Here is a 23,293-nt window from a genome sequence, read left to right as displayed (position 1 = left end):
GACTCTGAGGTCACTCTCTTCTAAAGTCAAGCTTGATTCTGAGTGGAGAATCAATCGTATTTATTGAGCGCTTACTATGTGCAGAGCATTGCACTAAACACTTGGAAGAGTGCATAATATCAGAGATGGTAAACATATTCCCTGCCCTCAAGGAGCTTTTAAGTGTAGAGGGGAGAAGGGAATATTATGAGGCGGGGAGGATCATCTCTTTCTATACACAGGTGGATATGGATCAAGGGTTCAGCATCTCTTTCACATTTTGCATTTGGAGAAAAAAAGCAGCAGTCACTGATCAGAACACGAACAGTTATGGAAGAGGCAACTTGATGGCTGACACTGGCAAACATGAACAGGTGTAATGGATGGGGATGACTGCCAGCCTAACCTAGGCAACAGAGTCAATCAAAACTTGGTCTAGGGGAATTCTGATAGGGCAACTGGTGAATTTTTTGAATGAAAAAGCTTTGAGGAACTGAGTTAGCTCAGAGTTTAAGGGGTTGGGTAATATGATGTCTAAACTCTGTAAACTTCATTTAACTAAAAAAAAAAAGATTATATTGTAATGACAGAAAGGAACCTATTTGGGACAGGTGAGGTTAAGCCAGTGATCTCTGTCCATACCTTACCACTTTCACAGACTTCATCTGGAAGTGATTTGGTGAAATGCTACAACCACAAACCATGTTTCCCTAAGAAAATAAAAGCATTGTGTTCCAACACCAGAAAGTTAAAAAACTACAGAAAATTACACACTCCTCATGCAAAAATAACTTTCCCACTGGCATTTTAAATATGGATCTACTTTTCTAAGGCTAATGATTAATTTGTTTTCTTAACTCCCTGCTGAGAAATACTTGAAGTGACAATCCAAAGTTAAATGATCCCTTAGGATAGACACCTTTGAGGGATTATGAACCATTTTCTAAAACTAAACAGGACAGTGTTAAGCTACTGAAACCATTTCTATATATATTAGTGGACCTCTGGTAGATAGACCCTTTTTCTTACTCCTGCATCTTGAGAGCATGGGAGAGACAAGTATTAGAAATTTGCTGGACATTTTTTCAGATGCTTTTTCCAATCTACCAGACTTTTGCCTATGAGTTCTTGCACTAACTTCTTGGTTTTTGAAAGGGGCAGTTTCACTACTCTCTTATTTGGAGTCAAGGACAGGCAGCAAAAGAGTCAAGACAAAACTCCAGGAATCCTGACTCCTGGCCACTACAAAAAAATGCACTTTGGAACATTAAACAATCAATCAATGGCATCTATTAAGTGCTTACTGTGTGCAGTGCACTGTACTAGGAGCTTGGGATAATACAGTGCTTTGCTCATTCTAAACGCTCAATAAGATTAAAAGAATGAATACAATGACAGAGTTAATAGACATGTTCACCGTCCACAAGACCTAGCCAGTATTGGCATAACCACGGTATTTATTAAGCACTTACTATGTGCCAAGCTCTAGGCTATATATAAGATCAGCAGACCGGACAAAGTCCCTGTCCAACACAGGAAAAAAGTTTAAGAGGAAGGGAAGACAGGCATTTTATCTCAATTTTTCTGATGAGGAAACGAGCATAGAGAAGTTAAATGATTTGCCCACCATCACAAACAGGTGGTGCAGAGCTTGGATTAGAACTCCTATCCCAGTCCTGTGACCTTTTCTCTAGGCCACACTGCCTCCCAAGAGAAAATGTTCAATGTTTTTTCCACCCCAAGTGTTCCTGATATTTGGATTCAGTGCTATTTGAGCCCTCAGTAATAGTACCAAAGGCAGCAACTCATTTAGTGACCATAGGGAAAAGTGACCATTTGAAGTGACCATAAAGTGTATGAAAATGGCCAATAGGTGACTAACTCTTTAGAAGATTGTGTTGCAGGGGGCATTTCTCCCCTAATGAGGGGTCTGCAAGGGGAAAAAAAGCCACTAATTGGGCCCATCAGATCATTCCAACCGGCCCCGGTCCTGTCAGGACGGAGCATGGCTCCTCTGAATAGATCACATTTCGTGACCTCGATAACTCAGAAGAGGTACCCAAGTTGCCCCCGGGGATAGGAACAGGGCAGAACACCCTCTCGGTCACCACCACGTTTTGTGAAATCTGAGAGTCGATGGTCCCCGCGGGGGCCTGACGGAATGAACCTGAACTGGTGTAAGTCTCAGTCACCAAGAAGTTTCCTTGGTGCAAGCGGTCAGGGACAGGGGCCATAGACAACGGGTCACACACGGAAACACACGGAGTCGGGGAGGGAGACCCGGCACACGGCGGTTGGGGAGACGGTGCCTGGCACTGAGAGCCGGGGGTGGGCACGCTGGATTGGGTTGGCTGGTTTTCGTCATCGAGGCCCAGACTGATAGCCGCCAGTTTCTTAAACTTGGGCCCTAAATTGTCCAGGAAGCTGTCGTCCAAATCATCGGCGATGAAACTGCAACAGCCCACGGAGCCCGTGGGGGACTTTGGGGCCTCTATTCCTTCGTCGTCGTAGATCAGCAGACAGTCATTCACCCTTTGGACATCGTCTTCGTCGGTGCAAGCGAGAGCCTTCTAGACACGGGAAAAAGGGAGGGAACAGAACAGATTATTAATAATACTAATGATGTCAATATTAATGGCATTTGTTAAATGCTTAATATGTGTCAATCACTGTTCTAAGCACGGGGGTAGATATAAGGTAATCAGGTTGGACACAGTCCCTGTCCCACATGGGGCTCACAGTCTTAATCCCCGTTTTACAAATGAGGTAACTGGGGCACAGGGAAGTGAAGTGACTTGCCCAAGGTCACACAGCAGACAAGTGGTGGAGCGGGGATTAGAATCCAGTTCCTTCTGACTCGCAGGCCCTTGTTCTATCCACTAGGCCATACTGCTTTCCACCTATAAATATACCTATTTATATATTTAGTTTGGGAACCCACCCTGAACTTAACATCAGTGTGCGCCTTGCAGTTATTAACGCTGCCAGCAAGGGCCGTAGAAAGAGAAACAATAAACATCACATGACTGGAACTTACTTGGCCAGTCACTCAGCCCTGGGCTCCCTAAGCCCCTTTTATTTAGCCTTGCTGCTTGGACAGTCAGAGGAAATTATTCATTAGCCTTTATTAGTGTGAAAATCGTGAATTCTCAATGTTCAGGAGAAACACCTAATGGTATAATAGCACTAGAGGGGTTTGAATCAATTGGAATTGTTGGTGGGAGATTTTAATTCATTTTCAAAGTACTTTCTGACACTTTGCACACAAGTGCCTAGAAGAGACTCAGCCTTACTTTGTTTTAAGAACCCTAGTCAGGGCTCATAAACTCAAACAGGGCTCAAGTCCAGTGCTCTCCAAATGCTCATTTATGTTTTCTGGCCCAGTTCATGAAGCAGACAGAACTGTTTGATCCAGCCACCGAGTTAAAAGGGTCTCAGACTGCTACAGGTGGATTTTACCCCAAACTGGGGCTCAGGGAAGGACAAGGGGCCTCAGAGAAGCAGCATGACCCAGAGGAAGGAGCACAGGCTTGGGAGTCAGATGAGCTGGGTTCTAATCCTGCTTCTGCCATTTACCAGCTGTGTGACCTTGGGCAAGTCGCAACTTCTCTGTGTTTCAGTTTGCTCATTTGTAAAATGGGGATTCAATATCTTTTCCTCCTTCTAGACTGTGAGCCCCATGTGGGAAAGGGATGATGTCCAACCTGATTAACTTGTCTCTTCGCTAGCACTTGGCACAGAGCAAATGCTTAACAGATAACACAGTTATTTTTATTAACCATAAGACTGCACAAAGGATATGAAGCTGTTAGCTTACCCGCCACAGATTCTGGGACAAGACAAATGGGCATAGCTAATTTGTCCCACCTCTTGGAATTGTAAAGGCCAGGGGTGGAGGTAAGATGTTACTATCTCTTTCTTACCCACTTCTCTTAAAAAAAAAAAGGCATTTGTTAAGTGTTTACTCTGTGCCAGGCACTGTATTAAGTCCTGGGGTAGGTACAAGCTAATCAGGTTGACACATCCTGTGTCCCACATGGCACTCAGAATTATCCCCATTTTATAGATGAGGAAACTGAGGCACTGAGAAGTGAAGTGACTCGCAGCAGACATGTGGCAGAGACGGGATTAGAACTTCTAGACTGTGAGCCCATTGTTGGGTAGGTATTGTTTCTATTTGTTGCCAAATTTTACTTTCCAAGTGTTTAGTCCAGTGCTCTGCACACAGTAAGTGCTCAATAAATACGATTGAATGAGTGAATGAATGAACACAGGTTCTTCTGACTCCAGGGCCCATGCACTATCCATTAGGCCACAGTGTTTCTCAGGCAAGCTGAACCCCCACTGATAAAGTGGGAATATTTTTTCTTACCCCTCACTGGGCCAGTGGCTTTCTCCCTCCCTGCCCCTACTGAGGATAAGCTATCCACCCATCTCATCCCTGGTTTACCTAGGCAGACGGGCGGACCCTTCAGGGATGAGGTGCACATTGAAACTGTCGAGCTGCTATCACATGTTCTGGCTTGTTTCCTGCCACCACAACCAGACAAGCCAGGATTTCAGCTGCTTGTGGGACAACAATAGCTGATGCCAGATTGCTAAACCACATGAAGACTACAGCCCTGTGATTGCAATGATTATCTTGTGTCTAGCACATAGCTTTGCACATAGTATGCACTCAGTAAATGCCATTACTATTCTCCCTTTCCTACTCTCCCTCACTTCCTTTTCTGCCCCCTCTCCTCAAAGCTCCCACCCCGCACCATGCTCCCAATTCACCCCTACACTAAAAATGACAAGCCGACCCAGTCGTCACCAAGTTACCTGAGAGAAATAGGAATCCAGGAAAGCCATGTTTACTGATCCTTCTGCACACTCCCTCAGGGTTCCTCCTGTAGAATGTCTCGATCTTGTCCCACAGAATCCAGCCATTCCATTGGTTACTTCGAGTCTGGAAGCCGTTACATGCCTCGAACAAGTGATCATTTCCATTCCTGAAGCTCCGTCCACCACTGCCCCTCCTGCATTTGTACAAACTTCTCCTAAAGACAGAAAGACAAAGGCTCGTTTCTGCACTACTATGATTTTCTGCGCAGTACCTCCCAGCCCTTTAATTACTTTGGCCACAACCAACAGATAAATCTAGACTGTGAGCCCACTGTTGGGTAGGGACCATCTCTATATGTTGCCAAATTGTACTTCCCCAGTGCTTAGTACAGTGCTCTGCACATAGTAAGCGCTCAATAAATACAATTGAATGAATGAATGAATGAATCAAAGAGGGCAATGTATAACCCAGAAATACACGGCCAAACTTGGGAGTGGAGATAAAAACTGAAACGATGTACCAAGGAATCCATGATCAAAAGCCAGTACCTACTATAGAGTGTCCCCCCATCTAACAATAATAATAATAATAGTACTTGTTAAGTGCTTACTATGTGCTAAGCACTGTTCTAAGCACTGCAGTAGATACAAGGTAATCGGGTTGCCCCACTTGGGGCTCACAGTCTTAATCCCCATTTTACAGATGAGGTGACTGAGGCACAGAGAAGTTTAGTAGCTTGCCCAAGGTCACACAGCAGACAAGTGGCGGAGCAGGCATTAGAATCCACATCCTCTGACTCCCAAGCCCGTGCTCTTACCTCTAAGCCACATTTCTTCAAGCTATCTAGAGTGTAAGCTCCTTGAGGTCAGGAAACGTCTTCCAACTCAGTTGTATTATACTCTCCCTAGAGCTTTTGAACTCGGACAAACCATATTATGTTCCTAAGCATATTATATGAGGTTTAAGTGTTGAGTTTCAATTTTCTTTTAGGGTTGATAAAATTAAGATCCTACATTTATTTGAGGTTGTCGGTTTTATAGAACCCATTTTTCAGATGGTGAAACCAATGGGTAGAATGAGTCACTGATGATCTTCTCCTTGTCTATCAAAGATCATGTTACTGTCATTTCTATGGTAGTGACAAATTCTGTCAGCAAGTTTATCTTCTCCATAAATATTAAAACTTATCGGGCCTCATCAAATGCTATTATTTCCAGACACTTTTTTGACTTACCTGAAGTTTCCACACATTCAGTCCCATTTGTAACTATTGTTGTTGATCCACAAACCTGTCCCACCTCCTGCAAACCCAATCATAAAAAGAAAGTTTAGCTTTTTTGAAATAATACGTAGTCTGTACTCATAAGATTATAGATGCATGTGATTCTGTACAATGATAGAACCTCAGGAGTATAGAATATATTGCCAAAGCAATGCAAATTAGGTCAATGCCATTAAATTATCTGGCCATTTCTGGCCCAAAAAAGCCTTCTGTTTGAACTATCCAGATAATTGAGGCCAAACTGAGTATTTGAGGACAAGAATATCTGGATACTTGGCCAATGGATGGCTTTGAGGTCTTACATTACGTTTTAACAAATGTTTCAAAATAATTAAGAAGTAGCATGTCCTACTGGATAAAACATAGCCTGGGAAATCAGAAGGACCTGAGTTCTAGTCCTGGCTCTGCCACTTGCCTGCTGAATGATGTTGGGCAAATCACTTAACTTCTCTGGGCCTCAGTTACCTCCTCTGTAAAATGGAGATTAAGAGTGCAAGTCCCATGTGCTTTGCATATAGTAAACGCTTAACATATGCCATTATTATTATTATTATTATGTGGGACACAGTTCAACCTGATGAACTTGTATCTATCCCAGCTCTTAGAAGAATGCCTGGCACATAGTAAACACTTAAATATCATTTTAAAAAAACCTCCAAGAGAAGAAATCTAATGTCCTCGCCATAGTTAAAGCCAGTTTTTTCTAATGAAAACTCACCTTGTCTTTAGGCTGGGCTCCTTCGATGCCCCATTTGTGAAGGCCCCCATCCGGCTCTTCAGGGACAGGGATAAAGCCAGCCCCAACGGCAGGGAATGCTCCTGCTCCACAGTCACAGAATAGTAGCAGCAGTGGAACCACTAGCAGAAAACAGGAGGAGAGACTTAATGCAGTTGAAAAGAAACAGTATTTGAGTGCCAAGGACACAGTTTCTGCCTGGCAACCCTAGAAATGACCAGGGAAAAAGACAATTTTTAATAGTGGCTTGAAAGATAGCAGGGTGATAAGGTGTTTTTTTTATACAAATCCCTGTTTAAGATCTATCACTAGCAGAATGTTTTACACCCCGGCTTCTATGCTATTTTACTGCCTTAAAGAGGAAACCATTTAGGAATGGGGGACTGGAATCAGGAAAAGAGCGACTCTGATGGAGCCGAAGCTTTGTCAGCAGAACAATGCAAAAATGAAAACTACACCAGGCACTGCAAACAAACCTGACAGCACAGCAAAGAATCACCTCTGTGGGAACATTCAGTATGACTTGGGCTGCAGGTCATTTAATGGTTTTTCCAATGCCACATGCACCCGTAGGTGAATTTTGCTGGTCATATTGCATCTTCGAGTAAGAAAGACAATTTCATCTATACAGAGAATTTTAACCCCACAAAGAGAAAATTCAGCTTAAGATGAATTCTGGCAATTTTTTTTATGGTATTCATTAAGTGCTTGCCATATGCCAGGGACTGTACTAAGCGCTGGAGTAGATACAAGATAGTCCCTTCCAGTCATACTTATTGAGCACTCACTCTGTGCAGTGTACTGTACTAAAGCACTTGGGAGAGTACAGTATAACAGAGTCAGTATACACATCCCCTGCCCACAATGAGTTTGCTGTCAAGAGGAGACCTTACAGTTTAGAAGGATTGGACACAGTCCATGACCCACATGGAGGCTCACAGCCTTAATCCCTATTTTACAGATAAGGAAACTGAGGCACAGAGAAGTTAAGTGACTTGCCCAATGTCACACAGCAGATAAGCAGCAGAACCAGGATTAGACCCTCTAGGCTGTAAACTCACTGTGAGAGGGGATATGACAGTTTATTGTTGCATCATACTTTTCCAAGTGCTTAGTACAGTGCTCTGTACACAATAAGTGCTCAATAAATACATTTGAATGAATGAATAAAGACCTCTGGTCCTTCCCCTAGGCTACATTGCTTCCCATGTTTTGTTTGCTTGGTAACCAGATAACTAATGACCTGTATCTTGTGGACCTTAAACATATGCTTGTGCTTGTCTATAGGCTGCACCACCAAATCCCTCTGCAAATCCCACCCTAATTCCAATATCCGGAGTTAAATCTTAAAGAAGGGCTCCCTGTTCGGTCTGGAGAAAACTCAAGGCAGTGCTTTTCATCTATAATTTGCAGTTTGGACTGGGCACAGGAAACCTTAGGGAGTGCTTATATTAGAGTCCTTTGCAACATCAACAGAAACATTAGAGGCCGCTGGAAGTAATTCTGGAGAGGAAAAGCGGAGAACTTTCTAGGAAGTGTCTCAGATTTGGGAACTCCCTTCCAGGTCTCATCTTCCTAATAGTAGGCCCAAAGGCACCGCACAAGCCAGGTGCCTGCTTGGGAGGGGTGCATTAGTCATACACAGATTAGCACTGGCTGCAGGGGCAAATGAAAAATGAGCTCTGATCCTTTATTAAAAGCAACTGATGCTATTACCTGCGGATTTAAATTCTCCTCCCTTTGGGCAGTGTTTTGGCTGGAGCCATCTCACTTCCAGTATCTCTCTCCTTTTGGCTCAGCCTATGAGGACCTACACAATCTCCTATTAAGGTGTGTAAGAATTGTACTTTTAGAGACACTTCATGAAGCCCATTGTTTGGTCAAATGAGTTTTTCAGATTCCGGAGGGAAGGCCCCCATTTGGGACATCCTGATTGCCTTGTTTCTATCCCAGTGCTTAGAACAGTGCTTGGCACAGAGTAAGCGCTTAACAAGTACCATAATTATTAAGAATGTTACCCTAGTCTTTACACACTTGGATCGCTCACAACTTGTCAAACAGTGGGTCCCTCTTACCTTCTAAAACTGTATTGATCTAAGACCTCGACAGTTAGTCAAATCAGACCATGCCTGCTCATCCAGAAAAGGAAGGCTGCATAAGTAGGAAAACTTTAGCTAGAGCTAGCGTTTAGAACAGTGGTTGGCACATAGTAACCGCTTAACAAATACCATCATTATTATCATTGTTATTAAAGTCTTTTTTTAAATAGAAGTAGAGATGATCAATTTCCCCCATAGTTCTTTGTTGCTGATTTGTACAGGACCCAGTGAAGCTATTTATTTTTCAGGACTCTAACACAAAACATGGGTAAACGGCAAATATACTTCATGTAGAGTCATTTTTCCTCTCTCATTCTTGTTCCTGGTGGAAAATTTGCTTGGATCTAGTTAGTGCTTTTTAGTGTTGCTGACAAATGCTTTTCCAAGACCAGATGTCTTGTGGCTGCCTCTGAAAATTGATGGCCAATGGGAAGAAAATACTGCCACATGACAACAGGATGGAAACATTTCCACTGGGATGGGAAGTAGCTTGGCTTAGTGGAAAGCACACTCACCTGGGAACCAGAGGACCTGAATTCTAGTCCTACCTCCACCACTTGCCTGCTGTATGACCTTGACTAAATCACTTCTCCATGTCTCAGTTTTCTCAACTGCAAAATGGGGATTCAACACCTGTCTCCTTTCTACTTAGCCCCTTAGACAAGCACTGTGTAGGACCCAATTATCTTGTATCTTCTCCAGTGCTTACACATAGAAAGCACTTAATACAACAGGAATTATCATCACATGCTTTTCAAAATGATATGCTCCCGTTTTCCAGGGTCGAAGAAGCCATAGTCTTGATTTAGCATCATAAGGGAAAGAGAAAAATGGAATGAAACACTCACACAGCAGCAGCAAGAGGCCGAGGATTAGCAGGCCAATGCCAGCAGGACCCAATCCTACCCTTCTCTCTCCTCTTCTGTTGGCGGTCTTCCCTCCATGAACAGTAATTGTAGGAGCAGTTGTTCCTTGATTAATACATCTCTGGTTGCTGTCACAGTCGCACACTTGGAGTGTCAGAGTCTCTGAAGCTTCACAATTCCGATCTTGTCCCCCTTTCACATTGAGAGAAACCGAATGTGTCCCAAAGGCCAGAGGCTGTTGAGCCTTTACTTCAGCAGCAGTAGCTGTTAACAAACCCAGGAGAGAGAGGAGAGAGAGGGTGGAGGGCAGGGTCAGCCGAGGTCCTCAAAAATCAACTTTGGTCCATCAGTAGCTCCTACTATGTGCAGAGGGCTGCGTTAAATGTTTGGGAGAGTACCAGATCCATGTCCCCAAGGAGCTTATGGTCTAGCAGGGGAGACAGATGTTTAAATTACAGATAGGAGGGAATGATAGGGTATGTAAGCTATGTGCAGGAGGGCTGTGAGAAGTTCGAGTGCTTATCTGGTGCAGGGAACCTGAAGAGGCAGTTGGGTTATAAACTGGGAAGATTAAAAATTACACTGGGGAAAGCCTCCTGGAGGGGTTGTGATTTCTGAAGAACTTTGAAGACAGAGATATCTGTGGTCTGTTGGATTTGGTGGTAGGGGGAGTTCAGGGTACAGGAAAGGATGTGAGCCAGAGTTGAGAAGGAGGTTCATTTGAAAGAGGAGCAGGGAGGTTAGTGGAAGAAATGTGGATAAGGAAGAGGGAGAGAGCTGACTGGGTGCCCTGAAGCCAATGGACCAGAGCTTCTGCTTTTTGTTAAGAGGAATGGTCAACCCCTAGATATTACGGGGTAATGGAAAGATGTGGGTAGAATAATGTTTTAGAAAAATGATCCTGGCAGCAGAGTGAAGTATGGACTGGAGAGGGAAAGATTGGAGGCAGAGATATCAATGAGGAGGCTGATGCTGTAGTCAAGCTAGACTATGACAAGTCCTTTAGAAGACTTTTATTTCTAAAAATCTTCCACCCTCCAAACACTGATGAGGCATATTTTGAGTCTTTCAAATGGTTCTGGGTGAAAATCCATCTGGCATTTAATGGTGGAAGCTTCCCCCCGCCGCCCCCCCCCCCCCCAAAAAAAAAAGCAGCCTACTGTTGTACCTGCTGTTGAACAGACTTGGTATGACTAGTTGGTCAGTTGGCAACTCGAACAATGGGACAACTTTGTAATGTATATGCAACTTCTCTCAAAGAGACAGGGTATTTTAGCTCCCAAACATTGATATCATCATTAACTTTAGAAAATCATTTTTGGATAGCTCCTTGAGGACAGGGATCTTGTCTTCTATTTCAGTGAGGTGCTTCCCAAGTGCCTAGGTAAGTGCTCTGCACAAAGTAGATGTTTAGTAGTAGAAGTAACAGCATTTATTATGTTCTGTGAGTTCATTGTGGGCAGGAGCTTGGTAAAGTGTTTTGCACACAGGAAGTGCTCAATAAATACAAATGATTGAATGAATGCTTACTGTGCATAGAGTACTGTATGAAGTTCTGAGAGAGACTACACAAGTGGAAATTAGACATGAATACTACTAATTTTTTCATCACGTGGCTCAGTGGAAAGAGCAGGGCCTTTGAAGTCAGAGGTCATGGGTTCAAATCCTGGCTCCACCACTTGTCAGCTGTGTGACTTTGGGCAAGTCATTCAACTTCTTTGTACCTCAGTTACCTCATCTGTAAAATGGGGATTAAGACTGTGAGCCCCACGTGGGACAACCTGATCACCTTTTAACCTCCCCAGCACTTAGAACAGTGCTTTGCACATAGTAAGTGCTTAAATGCCACTGTTATTCTTATTATCTAAGGATTTGGGAAATTGGAAAGAGGCACTTTCCCAGGCTTCTGGAAGAGCTGACAAAGTGGTCTTCCCTTAAGAAAGTTCAACTAATCAAAGGTATTTATCAATCAGTGGTATTTTTTGAGCATTTACTGATGCAGAAAGTACATGATATAGTTTGTAGATGTGATCCCTGCCCTTATTCTGTGAAAAGCACTGCGCTGAGTACCTGGGACCCTGCCCTCAAGGAACTTATGATCTAGTGAGGGAGACAGATGTTAAAATATTAAAATACCATACAGATAGAGGAAACAATGGTGTATGGGGATGTGAAACATAAGGAAAGTTCCTTTCATCAGACTCACCATTCAGGGCTTGTATGGTCCATAAGCGTTTTCCGGGAGGCTGATTTGCCAGGGAAAATGTGAAGGGTCCTTGGTTTTGTTTGCTTCCTGGTGCCCGAGCCGTGACAATGATGGATGGCGACACACTACAGACAGTCCTTCTGTCGATGCCGATGATCGGACAACTTTCAATGAAATCTGGGATCTCCACCAATATGGTTCCTGTTGCTGTTTTTCCACTTTCTGAAAGCAAAGCAGAATTGTGGTTGTAAGGGAGAGCTGTAGAAAAGTATTTTCAAGATGGGACAGGGGAAAAGCTGATATTTCCTTTCTCTTTCAAGTAGCAGGAAAATAAAACATCTTTGATAAGAAATAACCTCAGCACACGCAGGAAAGCACCGTGACCTAGTGGATGGGGCACAGGCCTGGGAATCAGAAGGACCTGGGTTCTAATCTCAGCTCCGCCACTTGTCTGCTATGTGATTTTGGGCCAGTCATTTCATTTCTCTGTGCCTCAGTTATCTCATCTGCAAAATGTGAGACTGTAAGCCCCATGTGGGACACTGACTGTGCCAACCTGATTAGCTTGTAACTACCCCAGTGGTTAAAACAATGGTTGACACTTAGTAAGTGCTTAAATACCATCATCATCATCACACTTCTAAAACTTTGTCACTTCCAGAAGGATACATTAAACTGAACTGAATTGTCCCAGTTGTCTTTGGGTCTCAATTAGTTTTGAATGTTAAATAATTAAACAGATACCTGGAAAGCGATAAGTTCATTTATTCAAAACAAATAAGTAAATGATTCAGAGCAAATGAATGTTCATAAGAGGAAGTACATTATTTTCAACTCATGCTATTGCCCTAGGGGGTAGGGAGAGACAGGCATTATTTACATGTGAGAAAACTGAGGGTCTAAATGGTTAGGAGCAGGGCTTAGTCTAGAATCTAAGTGCTTTGGTTTCCAAGACCTATATTCTTCCCATTAGACCATACTGCCTCTATAGTAGGAGACTGTTATAGCTCTTTATCAGATTACACACACACATACACACTCTGCACTCAGTAAGCACTCAATAAATGATTGAATGAAATACCCATAGAGATAAAACTGCACTATGCAGTTTCTAATAAAAAAAATGAAATAGGTCCTCTTACCGTCTATAGCCAGAATCTCAGCTGTGAATGTCTTATTGATTATGAAAGTTAAGTCTCTGTCAACCACTTTGACAAATTTAATCTCAGCGGTTCTTGAATCAACAGCTAATAAACCACCTTCATTACGGCCCATGATGTATCTGTTTTTGATTAAAAAAATTATTGTCAATATTTGTGTTGTATATCAAAAGTGAAATGGTGATAACACTCACTATTGCTTTGAAATAACATTAAAGTTGAGGTAAACATAAAAAAGAGGGATATCTATAAACATTTTAGAATAGAAGAGCAATTTACAATTCTTTAAAGCACATTTTTATATTTTAACAAGTATAGGTTTTTGCATAATAGCTACACTATATAAACTAAAATTATCCTCAGCCATCTGTCAGCCAGGTCTACACTAGCAAGTTATCTGGATCAAGTAGAACTTTGGTTTCAATGTCTGCATATATCAATCCAGAAGAGATCTATTTTAGGCCTGCCCTTTGGCTACTCCTACGGTGGAAAATGTTCTTCAAATAAGATAATCGTTTCAACAAACGGACATTTTACTTTGGTCCTCTCTTTTAAAGGTACAAAATTTGATCTTGAAAGGAAACGTTTGTGTGCTGACACATCTCTATAAACAAATAAGACTGCCAGTCAATCATCAGCTGCTTTTGGTGACTGTATCCAAGTGCGCGGCTTTTATTTGCTTGGAGGAATCTGATTTGACTACCTCTTTCACTGGAGAGTGAAAACATCATCTGCGGACATGTTCTTGTCTTTCCTATCAGACAGCCTGAAGCAAGACTGGGGAGTTAGGGTTAACAGCATTTGAACTGGGGTTGTAAGCAGCCTGATCCTCTTTTTTGTCTCTGATTTTGTCTCCGTCTCCCTTTCATGTCTTTTTCTTCCATTCCTTATCCACCTCCCAAGCTTGGGCCATGGACCCACTCATTACCTTCTAATCTTCACCTCCAACCCCACTCTGAGTAGCGTCTTAGTGGATAGAGCATGGGGCTGGGAGTCAGAAGGACCTGGGTTCTAATCCCAACTCTGCCACATGTCTGCTGTGTGACCGTGGGCAGGTCACTTCACTTCTCTGGGCCTCAATTACCTCAACTGCAAAATGGGGATTAAGAGTGTGAGTGCCTTGTGGGACAGGGACTGTGTCCAACCTGATTTACCCCAGTGTTTAGAACTGTGCTTTGCACATAGTAGGACCATAATTAACTAATATTTTCAGACTGCTCTCACCAGAGACTTCACATGTGACTAACTACATAAAATGTGTTTAATAAGGTACTGACATTTTAAAACCAGTTTTCTTTGCTCAAAAGAGATGCTAAAGGAAACTATCCATAATAATAATCTCTCCTTGCAGTGAAACAGAAATGAGAGCCCATTTGCACACGATGAACAGTTTGCAATTGTTCTCTAGAAGACTATATACTTTAAAAAAATATACTCCTGAGAAACTTTTTTAAATGTACAAATTTGTATTGAGTAAAACCACTATTTCTGCTAGTCCTTTTGGTGGCTAAAATATTTAAATGCACAGAATTTCAAGTACATTACCAGGAGAGATAGGAACTTTGGTTTTACAGAATAGGCATCAATTATTTGCACCTACACATTTTAAACACAGACATCTTGAAATAAGACTCTGAAATGGAATGAGGTAAATAAGCTTTTTTTTCCTGGAGACTCGCTGCCTTTTATAAAATACTTTCAAAATATACAGGAAAGCATCTACTGGCTCACTTTCATTTTTTTTTGAAGTAAACAATAACCATTTCCTGTTAGTATTCTGTAAATATCCATGATTTATTTGTATGAATGACTGTCTCCCTGTCTAGACTGTGAGCTCTTTGTGGGCAGGGAACGTGACTAACACCTCTGTTGCATTTTACTCTCCCAAACACTTAGAACAGTGGTATGCACACAGCAAGTGCTCAATATATACCAGTGGTTAAATGACAGACAGTATTAATCCTCCCAATTGAGGTAATCCGAGTTACATCCAGAAACCAATTTTGTTAAATATTCTAATCACCAAAACATGAAAACTGATGGTGCTTTTAATAATAAAGATATTTAAAGAACAAATCCAAGGTGGAATGATGACCTGACTTACCTGATGCTTGTCACTGCTCTGCCAGTATCTTCATCGGTGGCCACATATGTTCCGAGAATATAATTAATGAAGGCTTGACCCCTTATGCCTCTTTGTACGGTGAACTTCTTTGAAGGGGGCTTGAATACAATTCCCTCTTTTACATTTATAATCTTTATTCTGACCGGAGTGGACTGAATTCGATATTGGTGAATAACAGTATGATGAAATTCAGCTACATTTTTAACAGCAATACCCAACTGTACATTCTGCATCTGTTCATAGTCCAGAGTCTATACGCCAAAGAGAAAGAAATTGCCATTAAAACAGTCAAGAAAAGCCATAAGGAACAAAACCCAAGTCATGTGACAATTTAAAGCAACTAAGCTTAGCCCCATAGCACTTATGTACATATCATTATATGCTGTCATTTTCCCTATATAATTTATTTTAATGTCTGCACATTAAATTAAAATAATTTATTTTAATGTCTGCAATGTCTCCCCTGCCACCCACCAACCCCTGACTAAACTGTAAACTCCTTGAGGGCAGGGATCATGTCTACCAATTCTACTTAATTGTACTCTCTCAAGCACTTTGTACAGTGCTCTGAACACAGAAAACACTCCATAAATACCATTTATTGATTGTTTAATTCAGAAACAGACCATTCATGGATTCTAATGGCCACAAGCCAGAAACAGCAAATAGGTAGTCCCATGAGGAAGTTGAGACACCAAGAGGTTAAGTAACTTGCTTAAGGTTACACAGCAGGCTAGTGGCAGAATTGGAATTAGTACCCAGGTCTCAAACAATCAATTAATGGTATTTGTTGAGCACTTACCGCTTACTCCATGCAGAGCACTGTAGTAGGCAATTAAGAGTATTCAGTTAGTGGGCAAAGACTTAGATTGTGAGCTCCTTGAAGGGCCAGAGACCCCATCTAATGTGCATCTGTGTATTCTTTCCCAGTGCTCTGTGCACAGTAATAATAATAATAATAATATTTGTTAAGTGCTTATTCTGTGTCAAGCACTGTACTAAGTGCTGGGGTAAGTACAAGATAATCAGGTCCCACAGAGTTCACGGTCTAAGTAGGAGGGAAAACGGGTATTGAATCGCCATTTTGCAGTTGAGGGAACTGAGGCCCAGAGAAGTTAAGGGACTTACCCAAGGTCACAAAGCAGACAAGTGGCAGAGCCAATATTAGAATCCAGAACCGCTGACTCCCAGTCCTGGGCTGTTTCCACTAGGTCATGCTGCTTCTCAGTAAGTGCCTAATACAATTACTGCTACTCATTACATTCTAGAGTTCTGGTGGCCCACTCCAGGTTAAAGCACTCAATCACCTTACCTGCTCCTACCTCACCTCACTATTCTCCTAGCCAGCCTGTGCCCTTCATTCCTCTAAGGCTAACCTTCTCACTGTACCTCCATCTCCCTTATCTGGCCATCAACCTCTTGTCCATGTCCTGCCTTTGGCTTGTAATGCCTTCCCTCTTCATTTCCGACAGATAATTACTCTTCTCCCATTCAAAGCCTCATTGAAGGCTCATCTCCTCCCAGAGGCCTTCCCTGACTAAGCCCTCCTTTCCCTCCACTCTCTTCTGTGTCCCATTGATTTGCTCCCTTTATTCATCCCCCCACCCCAACACTTATGGACACATCTGTAATTGTATTTATTTATATTGTCCGTCTGCCCCGCTAGACTGTAAGCTCAATGTGGGCAGGGAATGTACGTGTTATATTGTCATATCGTACTTTCCTAAGCACTTAGTACAGTGCTCTGCACACAGTAAGCACTCAATGAATATGATTGACTGACACTATCTATTGGACCACATTGCTTCCCACCACTTTAGACATTGCTTCCCATCATTTTAGACCATTTTAGACTTTTAGACTGTGAGCCCACTGTTGGGTAGGGACTGTCTCTATATGTTGCCAATTTGTACTTCCCAAGCGCTTAGTACAGTGCTCTGCACATAGTAAGCGCTCAATAAATACGATTGATGATGATGATTTTTCCATTTTCCAAACATGTGCTAAAATCACTGTTACCACTCACTGGAAACTACATGACTTATCACAGCTAAGAATCCAAACACCACTCAAACACTATAAATGAAAATCTTCCTCTGACATACCTTGACAACACTGAGAATCCCTTCATTAGTAGTTCTATCAGTGTGTATTTTAAACCATTTTCCTTCGTTTCCAGAGGTAAAGAAAAATTCTGCAAGCCAATTATCTGAAAATATTTCATCCAAGTCTGTCACTTGAAGTCGTAACAGTTCAGCGCTCAGAACGTTTTCTTCAATCTGGGTGGAGTACTGAAATGAAATATGGATTTATTGACACAAATTCTGATCTCTTCGAAGAGATGAGGCTGGACAATAAGAAGTGTACAGAGTTTTCTAATCCTTGAAATGGAAGTGTTCAAGTCTCAATGGACTGCCTCCTGCTACTTTGATGACTGAGATACAGAAACTGGAATAATGACAGGCAAAGTCGGGAGTTTATGATGGAATACAATCTTCTTTTAGAGGATTCTCACACTTGGTCATTAAAACACATGCAGATTTTCAAAGCTTGAGAGTGAGGTGGTTGAGGTCCCATGAATGGAGCTGTCTGCTGACTTTCTCCTTCCTTTCCCACTAGTCATTCTCATGGGAGACTCAATATGTCCAAGACTGAACTCCTTATCTTCCCTCCCAAACCCTGCATTCTCCCTGACTTTCCCGTCACTGTAGATGGCACTACCATCCTTCCCGTCTCACAAGCCCGCAACCTTGGTGTCATCCCCGACTGGGCTCTCTCGTTCACCCCGCACATCCAATCCGTCACCAAAAACTGCCGCTCTCACCTCTGCAACATCACCAAGATCCGCCCTCTCCTCTCCATCCAAACCGCTACCCTGCTGGTTCAATCTCTCATCCTATCCCGACTGGATTACTGCATCAACCTCCTCTTTGATCTCCCATCCTCCTGTTTCTCCCCACTTCAATCTATACTTCATGCTGCTGCCCAGATCATCTTTGTGCAGAAACACTCTAGGCATGTTACTCCCCTCCTCAAAAATCTCCAGTGGCTACCAGTCAACCTACTTATCAGGCAAAAACTCCTCACTCTCGGCTTCAAGGCTCTCCATCACCTCGGCCCCTCCTACCTCACCTCCTTTTTCCTTCTACAGCCCAACCTGCACCCTCTGCTTCTCTGCTGCTAACCTCCTCACTGTGCCTCATTCTCGCCTTTCCCGCCGTCGACCCCCAGCCCATGTCCTCCCCCTGTCCTGGAATGCCCTCCCTCCGCACATCCACCAAGCTAGCTCTCTTCCTCCCTTCAAAGCCCTACTGAGAGCTCACCTCCTCCAGGAGGCCTTCCCAGACTGAGCCCCCTCTGTCCTCTCCCCCTCCCCATCCCCCCACCCTACCTCCTTCCCCTCCCTACAGCACCTGTATATATGTTTGTACAGATTTATTACTCTATTTTACTTGTACATATTTACTATTCTATTTATTTTATTTTGTTAATTTGTTTTGTTTTGTTGCCTGTCTCCCCCTTCTAGACTGTGATCCCGTTGTTGGGTAGGGGCAGTTCAATAAGTTGCCAACTTGTACTTCCCAAGCGCTTAGTACAGTGCTCTGCACACAAGTAAGCACTCAATAAGTACGATTGAATGAATGAATGAATGGGAGACTACAAGTCGATGATCATCACACCCCTCACTCCCTTATCACGGTTTCCCTCCCAGCCCCCTCCTCTTCACACCTCTGCTCTCCTAAATGGCTTAGCTGACTTCTTGAAGATAATAGAGACTGTAAAATGCAGGACAATTTTAGAAAACTTCTCCTGATAAAAGTGTCTTCCAATCAAAGAAATATGGTAACACGCAGGCTCCCATTAGCAGACTTAGGGTTGCAGACTAGGAGAATATTTACACATCTAAAAATAATTACTGTACCTCTGAATGTTGAAAGAAAGGGAAATTGTCGTTGACATCTGTAATTTCAATTTCGCATTCACTGTCAGATGACAGTCCGTGCTCAGCTCCATCAAGATCTGAACCTCTTATAAGGAGTCTGTAGCTGCTGAATTGCTACAACAAAGCAGAGGAGGAGAGCTTGAGGCTACTAACGGGGAGGTAAATACCCAAAAAACCCCAAAACAAACTGTTGATTGCTCCTGCTTATCAGACAGAAACCTACTCTGAACCATGAAGCACAGCAGCGAGAGTTGGTCTGTATTGTTATTAATATTATTATTAGCTGGGTACCAAACACTATTCTAAACTCTGGGGTAGGTACAAATTGGTCAGGTCAGAAACAGTCCCATTACGGGGTATTAATTTCATGGGCTAGGGGGTCCTCTGAAGCCACTCTTCATTTCTGACTCCGGCAGGCTGTACGTTTTGAACGTTGTCTATTGAGAGGTTTTCTCCAGTCTCAGGGTGGGGTGGGATGTTGGTGGGGATTTGTGAAACAGAGGCAAAGCAGGAAGATTTAGAAATGGACAGAGTGTGGGACTCCCTTTCTAGATCCTTCCAGCTGGTTGTCTCTCTTCACAGCTCTCTGGAGAGAAAGAAGGAGAGATGATATGGGGAAAGGGAGATCATTTCTTAGAAGGAAAATGGGGGATTCAGAGGTGGAGGAAGCATGAAAGAGGATAGGGGAGTACTGTGGCCTTGTGGAGGGAGCACAGGCCTGAGAGTCAGAGGACCTTACTCTAGGCAAGCCACTTTTCTGGGCCTCAGTTTACTCAACTGTAATAGGGGGACCTGGTCTCCCTCCCTCAGACTGTGAGCTCCTCATGGGATAAGGATGGCATCCGACCTGATTATCTTGCACCTTACTCCAGGGCTTGGCACATAGTAAGAATTTAATAAATACCAGTTATTCTTATTCTACTATTTATTGATGTTGCACGCAATTTAAACAGAAGAATTTGCTCTCTAACCCAAAGCTCCTTCTTTCCCTCCCAATCTGAAGACTTGGCTCCTCACAGCATAGAGCAATACTTCCCTCCTCACACTAGGGCTTTCTCACTTCCTGATCTTGGTAACAAGTTACTACAGGGAGTGTAGACCCAAGAGATCCCACAGACATCTCTCTCTGGAGACCCCCATCCTGGCTCCCAAACTTGTTCACACTGTCTGGAAGCCCCAAACCTACTAAACAAAATCTTCTCCCCTTCTAGATCCTTTGTTTGTTTTTTTATGGTATTTATTAAGCACTTACTGTATGCCAGGTACTGCTTTAAATGATGAGGTAGATAATTCAATTCCATTGTATTTATTGAGCATTTACTGTGTGCAAAGCACAGTACTAAGCACTTGGGAGATTGCACTATAACCACAGACACATTCCTGCCCACAAGGAGCTCACAGTCTAGATGGGGAGATAAACATTAATATAAATAGATAAATTAAAGATATATACATATGTGCTGTGGGGATGGGAGGGAGGATGAATGAAGGAGCAAGTAAGCAGCGCAGAAGGGAGTGGGAGAAGAGGAGAGGAGGGCTTAGCCAGGGAAGGCTTCTTGGAGGAGGTATGCCTTCAACAAGGTTTGTAAGTGGGGGAGAGCAATTATCTGGCTGATATGAGGGGAGAGAGAGTGTTCCAGGTCAGTGGTAGGATGTTGGAAAGAGGTGGGTGATGAGATAGACACCAGGCAATCAGATTGGACACAGTCCATGTCCCACATGGGGCTCACAATCTTAATCCCCATTTTACAGATGAAGTACCTGGGGCACAGAGATGCGAAATGACTTGCCCAAGGTCATAGAGCAGACAATTGGCAGAGCTGGGCAGAGAATGTGTCTATCAACCCTATTACAGTGTACTATCCCAAGTACTTAATACAGTGCTCTGTGTCTGTTATAATGTACTCTCCCAAGTGCTTAATACAGTGCTCGGTGTCCATTATAATGTCACAACTCTCCCAACAAGGCTCTGGGTCTGTTATATTGTTATGCTGTACTCTTCCGAGTGCCTAATAGAGAGCTCTTCACACTGTAAATAATGATGGTATTTGTTAAGCGCTTACTATGTGCAAAGCACTGTTCTAAGCACTGAGGAGGTTACAAAGTGATCAGGCTATCCCACGGGGGGCTCACAGTTTTAATCCCCATTTTACAGATTAGGTAACAGAGAAGTTAAGTGATTTGCCCAGAGTCACACAGTTGACAGTTGGCGGAGCCAGGATTTGAACCCATGAACTCTGATTCCAAAGCCCATGCTCTTTCCACTGAGCCATGCTGCTTCTCTTGTAAATGTTCAGAAAATACCACTGATTGAGTTGATTGGTCCTTGGTCCATTTCTTCATCCCTTTATATTTAGGTAAGGATGGCTGCCTTCTGACTTGGCTAAAATTAAGTCCTTCATCCCAGTCATTCATTCCTAGAAGACTTTACCTCTCTGTCCAGAGTGTTGGTCATAGTCCGAACTTCTCCCGTGTGTCTGTTTAAGATGAACATTGGTGCCGCTGCAGGCTCCTGAGAGACTATCTTGAAGGCGATTTTAGAATTCAGAGTGTTTGGTTCATCCGCATCGGTAGCATTTACAGCCATGATCAGGGTGTCTGCAAATGGAAAGCACAGATTGAAGGGAACAGTTAGAGAGCTGTATTGTGTTCATGCAAACTTTCCCTTCCGATTCACATTTTCACAGGGCTTGACAGAATGGAACCTGATTCCTGAAGAATCGATTTACAACCTTTTATCAAAAAGGGTCTCTTTCACATCATCATCATCATCAATCGTATTTATTGAGCGCTTACTGTGTGCAGAGCACTGTACTAAGCGCTTGGGAAGTACAAGTTGGCAACATATAGAGACAGTCCCTACCCAACAGTGGGCTCACAGTCTAAAAGGGGGAGACAGAGAACAAAACCAAACATACTAACAAAATAAAATAAATAGAATAGATATGTACAAGTAAAATAAATAAATAAATAAATAAATAGAGTAACAAATATGTACAAACATATATACATATATACAGGTGCTGTGGGGAAGGGAAGGAGATAAGATGGGGGGGTCACAGTGCTTAGTAGAGTGCCTTTCATATAGTATGCACTTAAATACCACAATTATAATTATCTGGAGCATTATTCTTCTGCCAGATGGAGAAAAAGCCCTGAATCCCGAGAGAAGCAGCAAGGCCTAGTGGAAAGAGCACAGGCTTGGGATTCAGAGGATCTGGGTTCTAATCCCAGCTCTGCTGCTTGTATGCTGTGTCTTTGGTCAAGTCACTTCTCTGTGCCCCCCTTTCCTCATCTGCAAAAAGGGGATTCGATACCTCTTCTCCATCCTGTTTAGACTGTGAGTCCCATGTGGCTCACACTTTGAACAAAAGGGATGTTCTGATTATTTTTCAGGACCAGTCAAAAACAACTAATTATGCAAAGATCACACATCACTTAGCAAGTGAGAGGTACTACGGTAAAAGGGAAAGAGATAATTTAAAGGTAGATCATGGAGATCGCTTACTTATTGGACTGTTCTCTTCAACTTGACCTGAAAACACAGTTTGAGAAAATATTGGTGGATTATCATTTATGTCTAATACTTTCACTCTCAGCACAAGTAGACGTTCCACATCCTGACCCCAATCATTGACAGCACGGCAGTTAATCTAGAAAAAAGAAAGAAAATGTAATTCCCACCAGTAGAAATATTCACTGTCCTGTTGGTTAATACCAGGTATCGTTTTTCAGTCTGACTCACAGACAGGAATTATTCAGCTCATTTCCCCCACCTCGTGACCAGAAAGAAATTCGGCATATATTCCCCTAGACAAAGAGAGAGTGAGGGGAATCTCCTCTCCTGGGTTCATTCCCAGGGTCTAACAAAACAAGCTTCCTGATCTCTACATTTAATGGGGTTTGAAGATTCTGTTTCCAGGGAGCAGAGCAAGCAAAGCAAAACAAACTCTTTGTTAATAATAATGATGGCATTTGTTAAGCGCTTGCAATGTGCGAAGCACTGTTCTAAGTGCTGGGGGAGGGGAATACAAGGTGATCAGGTTGTCCCATGTGGGGTTTACAGTCT

At 42.8% G+C, this 23,293-nt stretch overlaps 1 protein-coding gene across 1 annotated transcript in view; it reads right to left on the bottom strand.

Annotated features, from left to right (window-relative positions):
• Positions 1–1,849: 1,849 nt before the first annotated feature.
• Positions 1,850–23,293, bottom strand: part of LOC119945427 (desmoglein-3-like) — a 32,903-nt gene continuing 11,459 nt past the window's right edge. The window contains exons 9-20 of the mRNA XM_038766518.1: positions 22,733–22,877; positions 21,656–21,822; positions 19,204–19,338; positions 17,387–17,572; positions 15,261–15,532; positions 13,139–13,278; positions 11,997–12,218; positions 9,773–10,054; positions 6,808–6,947; positions 6,042–6,108; positions 4,804–5,021; positions 1,850–2,549 (exon numbers count right to left, since the gene is read on the bottom strand). Of these exons, the coding sequence (XP_038622446.1) occupies positions 1,944–2,549; positions 4,804–5,021; positions 6,042–6,108; positions 6,808–6,947; positions 9,773–10,054; positions 11,997–12,218; positions 13,139–13,278; positions 15,261–15,532; positions 17,387–17,572; positions 19,204–19,338; positions 21,656–21,822; positions 22,733–22,877 (2,580 nt within the window). The 3' untranslated portion in view covers positions 1,850–1,943. The remainder of the gene's footprint in view (positions 2,550–4,803; positions 5,022–6,041; positions 6,109–6,807; positions 6,948–9,772; positions 10,055–11,996; positions 12,219–13,138; positions 13,279–15,260; positions 15,533–17,386; positions 17,573–19,203; positions 19,339–21,655; positions 21,823–22,732; positions 22,878–23,293) is intronic.

This window comes from Tachyglossus aculeatus, chromosome 25 (assembly GCF_015852505.1).
Source record: "Tachyglossus aculeatus isolate mTacAcu1 chromosome 25, mTacAcu1.pri, whole genome shotgun sequence".
NCBI classification, from domain to species: domain Eukaryota; kingdom Metazoa; phylum Chordata; class Mammalia; order Monotremata; family Tachyglossidae; genus Tachyglossus; species Tachyglossus aculeatus.
The sequence above is the reverse complement of the archived record's forward strand: the minus strand, read 5'-3'. Positions and strand labels throughout refer to the sequence as shown.